The following is a 13,655-nucleotide window of genomic DNA, read 5'->3' on the forward strand; positions in this document are numbered from 1 at the left end:
GTAGTCTATAAGGTCCAACTCCTCTGAAGTTATATGAAAAACAGCGTAGGAAATCACACTGTACTCTTGTATTTCAATAACTCAAACTGATTTTTGAGCTAGATTACTTTTGAAGACTCTCTATGTGGTTTCTCATTAATTAATGTCAGCTATTTATTCCTCATGAAACATGTGTCTATTGCTTTTGCCTTAACACTCATTCAGACTGACAGAATGACATTTTTGCTCAATGTGCTAACATGGTGTTGACAGTTGACAAAAATCAGTCTGTAGAGCTGCATGTTTACTAAGTAGCAGTCAACATGTGTCATACTTTATATCAGCAGCTAACGTCTTGATTTAATTATGAGGAATATTTTTTTGGCAAGAGCAGTGTTGGCAGGCAACATAGTTGGGCTTCTTAAAGGGAAAAAATGTGCTGTTTGTGTTTTATTTGTTTGTTTCTATGCTACAGATTAGTAGAGTTCTGTGTATTCATTACTGGCTTAGAAGGCTTTAATGCTTAATGATTTAATCTATCCTGTTTATAACACCAATAAAACATTCACACCATAAGCGAACGCCTGAATATAAAGGCATCACAAGTGTTTTCTCAAGGTAACTGCAGGAAAACACATGGTCACAAAATACTGCTGTTGTAGTTGGATCGTAAACAGGAATATAATACGATCCAAATGCAAGTGAATCTAAACCACATGAGAAAAGACTTTCAAATGTTTTTGTTCAAATTTAGGAATTTACTTTCTGAAAAATTCCCCCTAGCTTTTGCATGCTGAATACGCTTGTTCTACTGGTGCAGCAAACCCAAAACAAGATAAAATTGTTTCGATAATTGGTCCAGCTGAGAAGGTAAATACCCAAAGGGTTGAATTATATTAATCTCCAAAGTGGTCCAGCTGCCTTCTCAGAAAGCCTGGAGAATGAGTTATTAATCCTGCTTCAAATCTCCCTCCTAATTCCTCAGTAGCAACACAGTGGTCACCCAGCGGAGGCATGACTGGCTTAAGGGGACATGGGTAGGGGAAATGGCCTTTAATGCAGCAGATTTTTCTCACAACAATGACACTGATTTGCATAGGTAGATCGTTTAGGTTGGCCTCAGGCTGTCAGTAAGGGGTAAAGGAGGCCTGATGAAGACTTTCCCCACTCTAGTCGCTACCTTTGGTCTTCATTAGGCTTCCTGAGAGCCTAACTTTACGTTAGCATGTGGCTCTTGCAAACAGGTGCGAGACCTTTTCCATGTTTGTAACTTGATAAAATTAAATCAGTACGTTTGATATTAGTGTGCCTCTACAGTCTCAGGAGTTCACACCTCACTCGTGTTAATAAGCAGCAAATTATGAGAGGTGAAATGTAATATTAGATTCCTCTTTGACATTCTTCAATGTTTAATTATATTAAATCTTTTAGAGCAAGGAGCTAATTCAATTAGAAAGAAAATGAGGATGTGCCTTCACTTCGTACTCACCTATTGTGTATGTGCACATAATGAAATAAGTGAGCACGCTCCATGTCTTCTTTTGCATTTTCTACATCACAATCCACATATTTTGCTGACTTTGTTTATTTAATTCTAGATATCACTAGTTTTTTATTAAAGAATAAAAAAATATTATATGTATCTAGATAACTTTTATCATTCAGCAGTGCTTGCACCAGAGTGATTTGATTGGAAATCGTTCAGTGTGACGCCAATACATGTAGCTTTATACATTTAATTTTCACAAGGTGACAAAGCATGAGTGAGGTGTAGATCTGGCATACATTCAGGCAGCATAATTACACCGAAGACTGCAAATCCACTGAGATGTTCTGTTAAATGTATCGAAAGGAAATTCTACTGTTTTCTATTCTATGCATGGTTTAAAGTCTGGGCAGAGAAAAAAAAGGTGCACGTTGCCAAATTTAAATGGGAATTAAGTATGCATCTCAGGTTTCCAGCTGAAATTACATGTGCAAAAAAGGTAATTTAAAAGCCACCGTGGCAAAAATGACTTGAATATCAAATGAGATCTTTTTGATATGCAGGTCAGTTGTTGAAGAAACGTTCAAAATGGGAGTTGACACGGTACAAGAAAAATTTACTTTTTTCATTGTCAGTAAACAACCTCAGAAAATTTATATCCCTAAAATAATTGGCACACAGTGCATCTTTTGCACTAGAAAACAGGTGTTTTTTTTATCACTTCAGATTACATTTGCCCAAGGTCATCTTTGAGCCCACATACAAGACTTAAAATGTTCTGCTGAATTTTGAACAAGGGAATACTCTCAGCAGCATATCATTATTCACATTAGTAGCCTCCAAGGCTGCAGGTTTTTTTTTTTTTTTAAGAGTTCTGTTTTCATCTCGAAGAAGACCGAGCAACGGTTTCTCTAAGGCTGATGAGGCTGCTCGCTGAAGCCTGCAGTCTTATTGTCAAGCGTGTGTTTCTCTGTGGCCCTCGGCTTTCTTTGAGGGTCTTCTTCCTGGGGAGACTGCCAGTATGAGCTCGATGCCATGCTGAGCTGCAAGATCTCAGACACTGCAGCCTCCCTGCATTAGCATCTCTTAATGCAAAGCAGCATGGGGTCGGCCAGTGTTGGCTTTCAGTGTGGCCGGGCTCCCTGGTGAAAGGGCGACCACACCGCCACCTCACAGCTGACCAAGCAGTAATGCTGAGCCGGGCAGAGGGCTCGGGGACGCGGCTGTGTGGGAATTGAAATAAGTCCCGATTTTAACTGCTTAATCACCCCCTCTGCGTCTGCAAAGACGGGGAAATTTGGTTAAAAGAGGTCATACCAGAAAGTAATTTAGTCCCAGACACCATGAGGAACGAAACTATCTGAGGCTAAATAATAATTTAATGAGTAGCACATGGCACTTGTGCTGCCCCTGTTTTTCTGAATATGTGAGATTCCAGCTTTGAGCCGACATATAACAGGCAATCACTTTCTTTTGAAACTTACCAATGAACTGGAGTCAACAGACAATTTGTCCACTTCACTTCGACTTGCTGTTGTTCAGTTTTCAGAGAGCATGGATAATGCATTTAGAATACCTACATATCTTCTTTTCATTGACACAAATTGAGATGCATTACTTTCATTGTATGATAATTGTAGACCATCTGTGCCTTCTAACAAAATCTTCAACCTCTTGATGGATATGCAGCAGAGTGACATACTGAACGGCACATACATAACCACTTGTCTTGTTCTTGCCAAGGCAGCTCAGAGAATGACAGAAAATCCATTAGATCACAGGAAGGGAGAAAGAAACATATGCCAGCACTGGTCTTAATGGATTTAGGTCGCAGTCCTTTTATAGTGGCAGACCCTTATAATTAGTATTTTTAATGATATTTTATGTTTAATTTTGCATGTATTTTGGGCTTCTTTTCTAATTCCACACCTCATTTGATGTTCTTAGTGAAAACCGGTGGTATTCTTAGAAAACAATACATCATTTCTCCTCCACCTGGTAAAGAAGCTGAAGTTAGATTCACATTCCAGGAGATGTTCTCCCCCTTTACTCCCTGAGAGGACCGGAGAGGAGCTTAGCGGTCTGCTGTTTGTGATACCTGTTACCTTTCAAATGGTTTCAGGGAAGACAGCTTCAATTCCCACGTGTCTTTTGCCTACAGACTTTCCTAATGGTGTAAGAAACCGCAGGTCTAGCAGAGAAAACCAGAGTTCAGCTTCTCTGCCTCCATGATAAATTTCATATGTATTTTTATAGACATATGGTGCTCGACTGTAAATTAGCTCTTGTGATTAGTGAGACGGTGAATAGCAGTCAGCAAGATTTAGGGATTTGTCTGGGTTCAGACAGCTTTTGATTAATTCTGTATTAAAAGGCTCGCATCTCAGTGTGATGATCAGTTGTTCAATGCTTGTCATTTCACTTTCTTTCAACAGGTTAGAACATTAGAGGTGTGGGTTCTGCTTCAGAAACAGAATCTCGACCTGGACTCTGCACAATGTGGCAAATTAAGTCAAGAATCCAGCCTACATATGTAACCAAATTAAGAAGAAATAAAGACAATGAAATATATTCTTCTCATTGTAGGTATTTTACATCTTAGATAGATATCTTCATGAATGGAGGTCCATTCATATTTACAGTTACACAGCACTGTCAGCACCTTATTTGGTATTACTATATTTTAATTGCTATTGATACTGATGTTGATTGATCCTGCTGCAGCAATTATAGTAATTCATACTTACAAAAGCTAACATCTGCGAGCCAAGCATCCAATGAATATGTTTCCACTTAATTAATTGCTGATCTAGATTAATTGCTACATTGCAGTGTATTTCGTTACCATGACAACCACTTTAGTGACTTTAGTTTGGTGTAATATGCACCAGCTGACGTGGAAGGTGAGCTTTTATCAGCTATCACTGATTAGTCATTTATCACATCTGACTAATTAGTGTTAGTGTGCTATAGAATCCAGTCTCCAATGCACTTACATATATGTATATATATATATATATATATATATATTTTTTTTTTTTTTTTTTCGTACATAGTACACTTTAGTTGGACTTTGGATTTAGCCAATTGGAATGTGAACATTCTTTTACTTTGTGTGATGTGTTTATCTGTATTTCCTTTGGAATAATTTAACCTTCCCTTCAACAATTAACATTAGCGGATGAATACCGTAATGACATTTAATAGAGTCAACATCAGTCTTTTAGAATTAAAAAGCTGTGGGGGAGATAATACTTTACAATCATCTGAGTTTGTCTTTTCAATAATAGAAGATTAGTAGAAATGTTTATTACAGCTCTATCTGCGTCTGATACGGCAGCAACACACGCACATTAATGTAAAATACGTGTCAGGTTGTTTGCATATTAATATCCCTCCTGGCAATGAGAAGATAAAAGTGCTCAGAAATCTCATATTGGTAAATAATGGAATCCAAATTCTTCATTTAAAAAATAGCAATGTGTTCCTGATACCCCTGCAAACTTTTGTAGCAGGTTGTAACAGGTATTTTGTTAATTGCTTGTTTTGCTTTTCAGAAAAAGAAGTCGAGACACTTAAGTTTTCTGAAAGATTTTCTATGTAATCTTTAGTCTTGACTTAGCGCTGCTGTTACAAACTGGACAGTTTTCTCCCAGCAGTTATGAGATCTGACCATAAGAGAGATATTCCCTTTGGTTTCCCAGTGTGGGGTATGAGGTCCTAGCTAATGAAGTGGATTTGCCTTAATTACTTGTCTAGAAAAGCATCAGGAGGCCTTAACTCGTGCATGCATCTGTTAGAAAGAAAAATGAAACCTCCACATTCCCAGACAGAATGAATTTCTTCAGGCCTCTACTTTGAATGTGATGTGAAACTTTGGCTATTGTAGCATGGTCTTCCTTCTCTGTCTGTGTGATAACAAATGAATCTCCTTTTCTTGGCAGTTTTGTTGTGCAGAGCAGTTCAATAGAAAACCTTTTTTTTTTTCCATCCCTTGTATAGTAGTGAATAATTGTTGCTGAATCACCATGTCTGTGGGGGTCGTGTTTCTGTGTGCTTTGTCTCATAAGCAGCTTTGTTCCTCGTCTATCTGTTCATCTACACAAGAATAATTGTGACTTCTCACCTGGCTGTTGGACATCTTATTGGCTGAACAAGAGAAAACATGCGAGCTGTTTGGCAGAAAATTTGAATCACAATGTAACGCTTATCTTGTTCTTTTCATTGTACCACAGGTCCTGCTATGTTTTAGAAAAGTAATGGTGTATATGCACATGTAGGATGTGAAGTGAACAGGTTTAAGCACGTAGGTTAGACTGTATGAAAAATACTGACATTCACAAATATTTTAACTTAGCTCAGAGCACTACATGAATAGAATCTGACTGACTGAGAAACTTACTCCAAATGTGGGTCATATTGAAAACTAATTTTCTATTTTAGATTAAATAAATGTATATTGCACTTGTGACTATGGATGTTTCCAAGACAAGATTTAAGTTTAATTCAAGAAGTTGAAATAAAAGATGACCTACTAGTAATTCATATAAATTCAAAGAATTGTACATTTTCTAAGTGAAACTATCTATCTTTATTAAATAAATAGAACACCATTAGGCAATATTTTCTAAAATTAATGTAAGCGGAAATGTACAGTCTTTATATTTAAAGAACAAGTTCAGCTTGGTGCATGGTGCTTTTTCTGAGAAATCCCTGAAAATATATCACGAAACCCTTCTGTGCATTTGCAGTTTATTTACGGTGTGGCGTCTTAATGTTTGCTGATTTATTATTGAGGCTGTTTTTAAGGTTGTAGCTTGTGTCTTAGAAATGATTGCATGTGTTGCCCCCAGAAAAAACGTGTTCGTAAAATGAATGGCTTTGTGCTGATCTTGCTCGATCGTCATACTGTAGAAGGTAAAGTATTTGTTTACTGAGCATTAAATGCATTTTGGAGCGGTGATGAATTTGTCCTTGTGATATATTTTTCTGTGTATCTGCGCCGTCTTCCTATCAAATTAGCATAACCTTATTAATGGCTTCAGGGATCAGGTACATCGCTGAGCAGGAGGGAGGTCATCAACAACTGTGTGCTTTTACTTCACACCGATGTGAACACTCTCCCAGCGTCTTTAGTAGATTTTTTGCACTCAAACCATCTGTCGATGCAGCATATGCATTATATATATTGCTTTCTCCAGTTTTCAGTGGTTCTTCATATAAACTATGTGGATAATGTGCTGAAAGAAAAGTTTAGTCTGACTGTGATTATTTGAGCTCTTTGACTTGTTATTGTTAACAAATTGCTCTGAATAGAACACAAGGTGGAAAAACTTTAAAGCTTAAAGAATATGAATAAGAATATGGCTGTTTGAGAGACTTACATAGAGAGACGGGCTTGGGGATGAAGACCAGCACACTTCATTTTTGTCCTTATTTTGCCTGCTGAGCTGCTAATTTGCAGACAACTTGTTGACACAAAGGGACCTATCCCCACTTTTTACAATAGCATCAAGCACCAAGGTTTGATGAAAGCGTGCATGCCGTAGAGCCAGTCACCTTAAACGTTTATCAATTGGGCTTGATTGGCACATGTTGATATAGGAGTGTCATGTTCCTGACCCTGAAAAAGATCTGAAAGGACTCCAAGCGTCTTGACTGGCATGTGAAGGTATTGCTTTAATGAAGGGGCTGATTATAGAAAATAAGCCTTCTGTGTGTCTGTATTGTGTTCTCTGGTCTGTAAATTGGCAATTTAGTGTTGTGGATATCTGTGAAAAAAAAGGGGGGGGGCTTACTGCTATAAAGAAAAGCCACTCTGTGTAAAGTCAGGAGTTCATTGATTGATGAATGGCTTAGCAGACGTTGAAATAAATGGATACAGAGAGCAAAACGACATTGGTCCTCTATCTTGTGGAGTGCCGTGCGTATCAGATTGTGACAACAAGGCCACAGGCTAACATCTCTTTTAGACTTCACATCTCGCAGTTTAGAATGTCCAATAGATGTAAAATGACAGCATCGCGGTATAACACAAAAGAAAGAAAAGAGAGAGCTAATTTTGAGAACTAAAAGTTCCAGGATAGTACACGACCTCTGGCATCACTTCTAACCGGGTTCACTACTGTACATCTGATAGTGCTGTGCAGCTGAAAATAGAAGCTTTGTACCCTAAATATGCTTTTAAAGAGCTGTTAAGGGAGTGAAGCAGAGTTTTAAACAAGTTGTTACTTATAAAAGAAATGGTGAAATAATCTTCTCTAACTAAATGGGTGTCCAGAAGAGCCTTGAGAATTTTTCAGCTTTTGTAGAAGCCAACTCATCTGTTTACACAGCATCTTGTGTCTGATCAGAGCAAACTGTCAGGTCTCTGCTCTGTGGGAGGCAGAGTGCAAACAGTAGATCAGTTGGGAGAAATAATGAGCAGGAGAAGGCTGTCTTTTTAAGAGTGGAGTCTGTGTAGCTTGTCAGTGAAAGTACTCTGTAGTTTAGGTGCTAATTTGTTTTTCTGTTGCTAGGCAAATTATACAGGAAGAATGGTTTTCTTGTACAGTTATATCTCTCTTGATTATGTTGTATATTAACTGATTATGTACAACCTATTACACCAAACTGCACAACAGCAAACATTACAGCTTCTCAGCAACAGTGTTTTCCATACTGGTCCATATTTTCATTACAATTACTGACTTGTTCTTTGTATCTTTGAATCAGACAGATTCTAATCCTCTCTATTTGCATCCTTTGTTTAGCTTTTGCTCTAACCTGCCAAGATGAGATGGCCTTAGTAGGACAAGGTAGTAATGCGTTGTTGCCACTATTTGTACCCGAATAAACAGTGATTGCTGTTTTGAAATTCGTAATTCTCTAAGCAACTTGTCATAGGAAACATTGTTAATTATGTAGTAGCCTTTTCCCCAATGCTGATAAGACTGTCAAGGCTCATTTTGTTAAATTAAAAAAAAAAAGGCTTGATGTTATAAAGCTAACAAACACATATATGCACACTTTCTCAAACCTTTTGGAGTGTGCATCCTCAAAAGAGCAGCAATACTTCAGCTGTGTTGGCAAACAAGTATTTGCTTGTCTTTGATGTTGATTTCAAGGGTAACCACGATTCAAAAGTGTCCCAAAACACACCCCCCCAAAAAAATGAATCATATTCTTTTTGTTTTGAAATATTATCTTTAACCAGTTTTATTTTTTTCCTCTCTTTGCTTTCAGACGGAGCCTTTCAAAATCACTCTCGGCTGCGGACGCCTCCCCTACCGATCTCCCACTCTCACTCACCCAATCATCAGCACCATGCAGCCTCTATTAACTCTCTGAACAGGGGCAACTACACTCCGAGGAGCAACCCAAGTCCCGCGCCCACTGACAGCTCTGCTCCTCCTGAGGGTCCCACCAGTGGTCAAGACTCTGGGAGCGCACAGGACAACTGGCTACTCAACAGCAACATCCCCCTGGAAACAAGGTACTGTGTAGCATCCCCCTGACAGCGTACTGTGCAGAGATGTCGACATCTTTAAGACAAAGTGTGCTCTCCTGCTACTGAAGTCAGATTTTCATGTTGTCTGCTCCATATTAAGTTACCGCACTGCTAACGAGGAGCAAAACAATAGTATGGAAAATATCCTGCTTGGGGCAAAGGTTTATGTTTGTGATGAACATGATTTTGTGGCAAACAAGAGAAAAGGGCTGTTTTATGCTATTTGTCTAACATTAACGGTCCTAACAGTGGAAGCTACTGAGTCTAAACAGCAGTGTAATTACAATCACGTTGAAGAATACAAAATTACCTCCAGGATCCCTTGTGCGGGCATCAGAGCTCCTCCACTTCAGCTCCGAGTTTTATTTATTTCACGTTAATCAGCGTTCAGTTCTCTGGCATATTTCTCAATAGGTGGCTGTTGAGTGAAGTAGGATTTTCAAGTGTTATTGTATCAAAGGGAACGTCTGTTGGTATTCCTTTGGCTGGTCTCATTGAAAGACTATGAAATCAAGAACACTACTGCAAAATAATTTTGTTCTTCCATTGATCTTCAATTTTCTCTGCTAATAAAAGAAAAACACCCCAAAGCAAAGCCAAATCACTCAGTCACCAGTTTACCTTATTGGCAAATTTCTTAGAAATATGTCTGTTGAGGCTTTTTTTTAAAGAAGTTAAGACTAAAATGACTTGATAATTACAATCCAGTTTGAGGACTTGGTTGGTAACATTTAGATATTAGCCATTGGCTCACTATCCAATGGAGTGGTTATCGTTTAAAAAAAAAATGAACTTGTCATTTAATACCACCCATCCAGAGTTTAAATCAACAAGAAAATACACATGATATGTTTTGTTCATATTCAGAGTTAAAATAAGCTCTTAATGAAGGTTTAAAAGGACTAAAAAACCCAAATTGTTTTATGCTGACCTGTGGAACAGGGAGCACAGTCCGCACTTTTGTTGTCTATTTATATAATTTAATTGAATGAATTGGGATTTTATAGGATTATGATTGTATTACAATGAATTGGATTTTAATTGGCTTGAATTGGATTGCATCTTTGAAGTGGCTTGAGATAAGTAATTTGGCGCTATATAAATAAGATTGGGTTGAATTAAATTATTATTGCAGTTATAGTCAAATGTATTGACAATGATCCATCTTGTCAAGCTTTTTGCCAAATACTGTTCAGCTTATTAGAGTTTGGCTGGTTAATTCAGACTCAGACATATGTCAGTATATCTTCCCTTCATGTTAAGCATGTAAAATTTCCATCACTGCTACTATTCTGAATATATACCTTATTAATGATAATTAAAAATGATATACCTCATTATTCTGAAAGCTGAGGACCTCCTCAGTAGGAAGCCTTCTTGTTACTAGCAGCAACCGTGTGTTGCCATGTGAATGGCAGTAGCATGGCTGTATATTAAACATTATAAATACATCATTTTATTTAAGACAAGACCTTTTTCTTCCATTTTGATATATTTTGATTATATGTCTTGAGACACTGATATGACAAATTATGTTGTACTTTTGTAAAACTACTGATCAATTGGATGAAATTCATTGGCAGAAATTAAAACCTGTGACAGGAAAAGAACTAATAACTAATTCGGCATGGCTAAACTACCAGTCGTGAGCAGACTCATTGTCTCTTTGTTCAGTATTTGTGACACAGTTCAGTCAACAGGAAAATGAGAATCAATTTCAGCTGGTGGGATAGTGTAATGTATAACGAATGATTACACATCATCCAGCTCTAGGTATTCCCCAAGGAGCGTAAGACAGATGGTGAGGAGAGAAAAGAGTTCTGCTGACTTTCTATAACTCATCGCCTTCAAAAAGAGATCAACTACTGGTGTAATAAAACCAAAATCATTAGTTATATCCACGTGGACCCTGCAATATTAAATTTCACTCTTACCTTGTTGAAAAAAGAGTAACATTGCCCTCTCTCATCACTTTTGTGAAATTAAAAGGCCCTCATGAATTCTGCTCCAGCAGATCTTATCTGGCCCTGCCACTGGAGAGATGCCAGCAGTTTGTTGGCTCGATCCAACATCACCATTTTCTTTAAAGTTTCTGCCAAGCATTTCTCTCTTTCTCTCTTCATTAAAAGTTGTATTATTCCCCAGAACTAAAGCTTGAGAGTTTACAAACAGCCTTTACTTCTGGCCTCGATGGAGCATGGATCAAATTCAAGCCTTTTCTCTTGGACCACTGAACGTGTTCAGTCTGCCCATTGCATGTAGACAGTTCATTGCATTGCTGCAGTATTGCCTTATGGAACAGAGCTCTCATTGGGGGGGGGGGGCGGGGGTGCATTATGGGAGAAATGAGACATGAGCCTCCAGATACTTTAGAGCGTGCTGAAAATGTGTTATTTGGAGGGCTGTAACCATTAGATTAAAAAAAACTGTTGTAGTTATTTACTACCTATATAGTAATGTTATAAGCTGACAAGTTCATTTGTATTTAAAATAAGAATTAAGATGTCTAAAAAGCAACTTAAAGTTCTGATTTGTAAGTGATACATTGTTTTCTTCCAATCACGAAGGAGCCAGAATACTCTAATGTTTATCAGAGAAGAGCAAGACGCTTGCAGAGAGGGACAGGGCTCTTACAATACAAGGTATGGTAGCGTTCTCATAAAGGGAACAAGAGAGCTAGATGTTATTTGTCTCACACTTCTTAAGAAGTAGTTCCATAAGGGCCTTGGTTTCCTTGTTTCATGCTGTCCATCTTGATGTCCATTTGTCCTTTGTTTTTAGATGTTGCTTGAAGATCTCATACTGTATTGGCATTTCTGTTTACTGCACGCACATCTCACATTAGCTTCATATCCATCTTTCCACATGTGTGTAGAAACATAGCAAAGCAGACATTCCTAGAGACTTTACAGGACAACCTCATTGAGATGGACATTCTGGCATCAGCACGCCACGATGCCTCATACAACGACGGGTATGTTGCATGTTTGATATCTGCTTCAAGCTTCTGTCACAATCTGCTTTGCCATGAAAACGATCAATGTATGCACTATTTTTCCATCAAACATTCCCTTGTTTTTAAACCCTGTCAGTCATCAGTGAATGTCCCCTGTAGTGCTCGAATCCTTGCTGTATTTGTCCCTCCCTTGTTTGATACAACTAACAATTTGCATCAAGTCACATTGTTGGGTTGTATTGCTTTAGGTTAATGCTAAATGTGACCGCTTTATGAAACACAAGCTCTTACTGCTAGAAAAGGACGTGTCAGATTTTGTCTTGATATTTGTAAAATAAGATATGGTCGCAGTGACTTTCCACATCATAAATTGTAAAATGACATTCAATCACGTTTGTGTCACTGTCGCTCGGGAGCGTCTCTTAAACTTGTCAGTAAAACGGCCTTCACAACAGCGCCGCTGTCACTGACTCTCTGATGGGCTGATCATGCGCCACTTGGACATGTAGTTCTACACATGTTTTCTGAGATAGCAAACCGTGCTCTTCAAGGACAAATAAATCTGCTCCACTCCATGCCACAACCTTACATGTTGAATCTCCTCTGAACAGCCTTGACACACAATTACAGGGGAGTTCACTCTTCTCACACTGACGTGAATACATAAACAAGGGCCAGCTGCGGTCACTAGTCCTGTGAATTAGATACAATATTGATTCACACTTTCAACTTTTCAACCCCAGTATGCCTTTGTATGCTCACTAATCAATCAGAAGCATGACTGTGATTAACAGTATTGAATGTGTCTAGAAACAAAAAATATGCACTATTGGAAGGGAGTGCACATGGGAACCTACAATATTTAAATGATAGACATCCTTGATGAATTAGTTTCTGTTCAAACTAACACATAAATGTGTTTTTCCAGACATTTCCTGTTCAAACCAGGTGGAACATCACCAATGTATTGCACAACAACACCTGGGTACCCTCTGACCTCCAGCACAGTGTACTCGCCTCCTCCACGTCCTTTGCCTCGAAACACCTTTTCTCGACCTGCCTTCAACCTGAAGAAGCCCTACAAGCACTGCAACTGGAAATGTGCTGCTCTCAGTGCCATTCTCATCTCAGTAACACTGCTGCTCCTATTAGCCTACTTTATTGGTGAGTCACTTGTAACAGTCCTACACCCCAGAATGTGTAACTCCAACACCGATACGAACTCCAGCCCCTCCCCGCCCTCAGACACAGACACAGGATGAGCCCCTGCTCTGTTCTATTCTTTCTACCATCCGTTTTGATAGTGTTTAATATTTTCTCTGCACCTTTTCAGCGTAGTTATATTGGGACTCCAGATTGACTCCTCACTTGCAAAACTCGTTTGAAAAAACATTATCATTCATAGATTGGGTAGGTTGAATCTGCAGATGGGCAACCCAGTGTCTCACTCTTGTGAATAGGCTAGATAGAAAATAGATTAAAAAGACATCAGCCATCACACAAGAGAGGACTGCACGTTTAGAATATTCATCTTATGTGATTGACCAGCTCTCGCGGGTCCCAGCTGGGTAAGAACGATCAACTAAGTTATGCTATTAAATCAGTTCTGCTCAATTTGTCCGCTTTCATCCTTAAAGGGATTGCTTTTCATTTCTGAGCACAGTCTCCAGTTCATGTGATCCATATACAGAAGTTTATATAAGTTTAAACTGCATAACATGTTATAATTAGCTGTAAAATGACTT

The 13,655-nt window shown here is 38.4% G+C and overlaps 1 protein-coding gene across 14 annotated transcripts in view; it reads left to right on the forward strand.

Moving 5' to 3' along the window:
* The window catches only part of tenm4 (teneurin transmembrane protein 4), a 141,049-nt gene that overhangs the window by 56,020 nt on the left and 71,374 nt on the right, over positions 1–13,655 (forward strand). For 5 of the 14 annotated variants that reach the window (XM_075472874.1, XM_075472875.1, XM_075472877.1 and 2 more), the window contains 4 exons: positions 8,690–8,939; positions 11,522–11,596; positions 11,830–11,928; positions 12,839–13,074. In XM_075472874.1, coding sequence (XP_075328989.1) covers positions 8,690–8,939; positions 11,522–11,596; positions 11,830–11,928; positions 12,839–13,074 — 660 coding nt within the window. Of the gene's footprint in view, positions 1–8,247; positions 8,263–8,689; positions 8,940–11,521; positions 11,597–11,829; positions 11,929–12,838; positions 13,075–13,655 lie in introns of those variants that run through there. The other 9 variants (XM_075472883.1, XM_075472888.1, XM_075472887.1 and 6 more) reach the window with 4 other exon arrangements.

The sequence above is a fragment of the Odontesthes bonariensis genome, chromosome 9 (genome assembly GCF_027942865.1).
Source record: "Odontesthes bonariensis isolate fOdoBon6 chromosome 9, fOdoBon6.hap1, whole genome shotgun sequence".
Classification (NCBI taxonomy): domain Eukaryota; kingdom Metazoa; phylum Chordata; class Actinopteri; order Atheriniformes; family Atherinopsidae; genus Odontesthes; species Odontesthes bonariensis.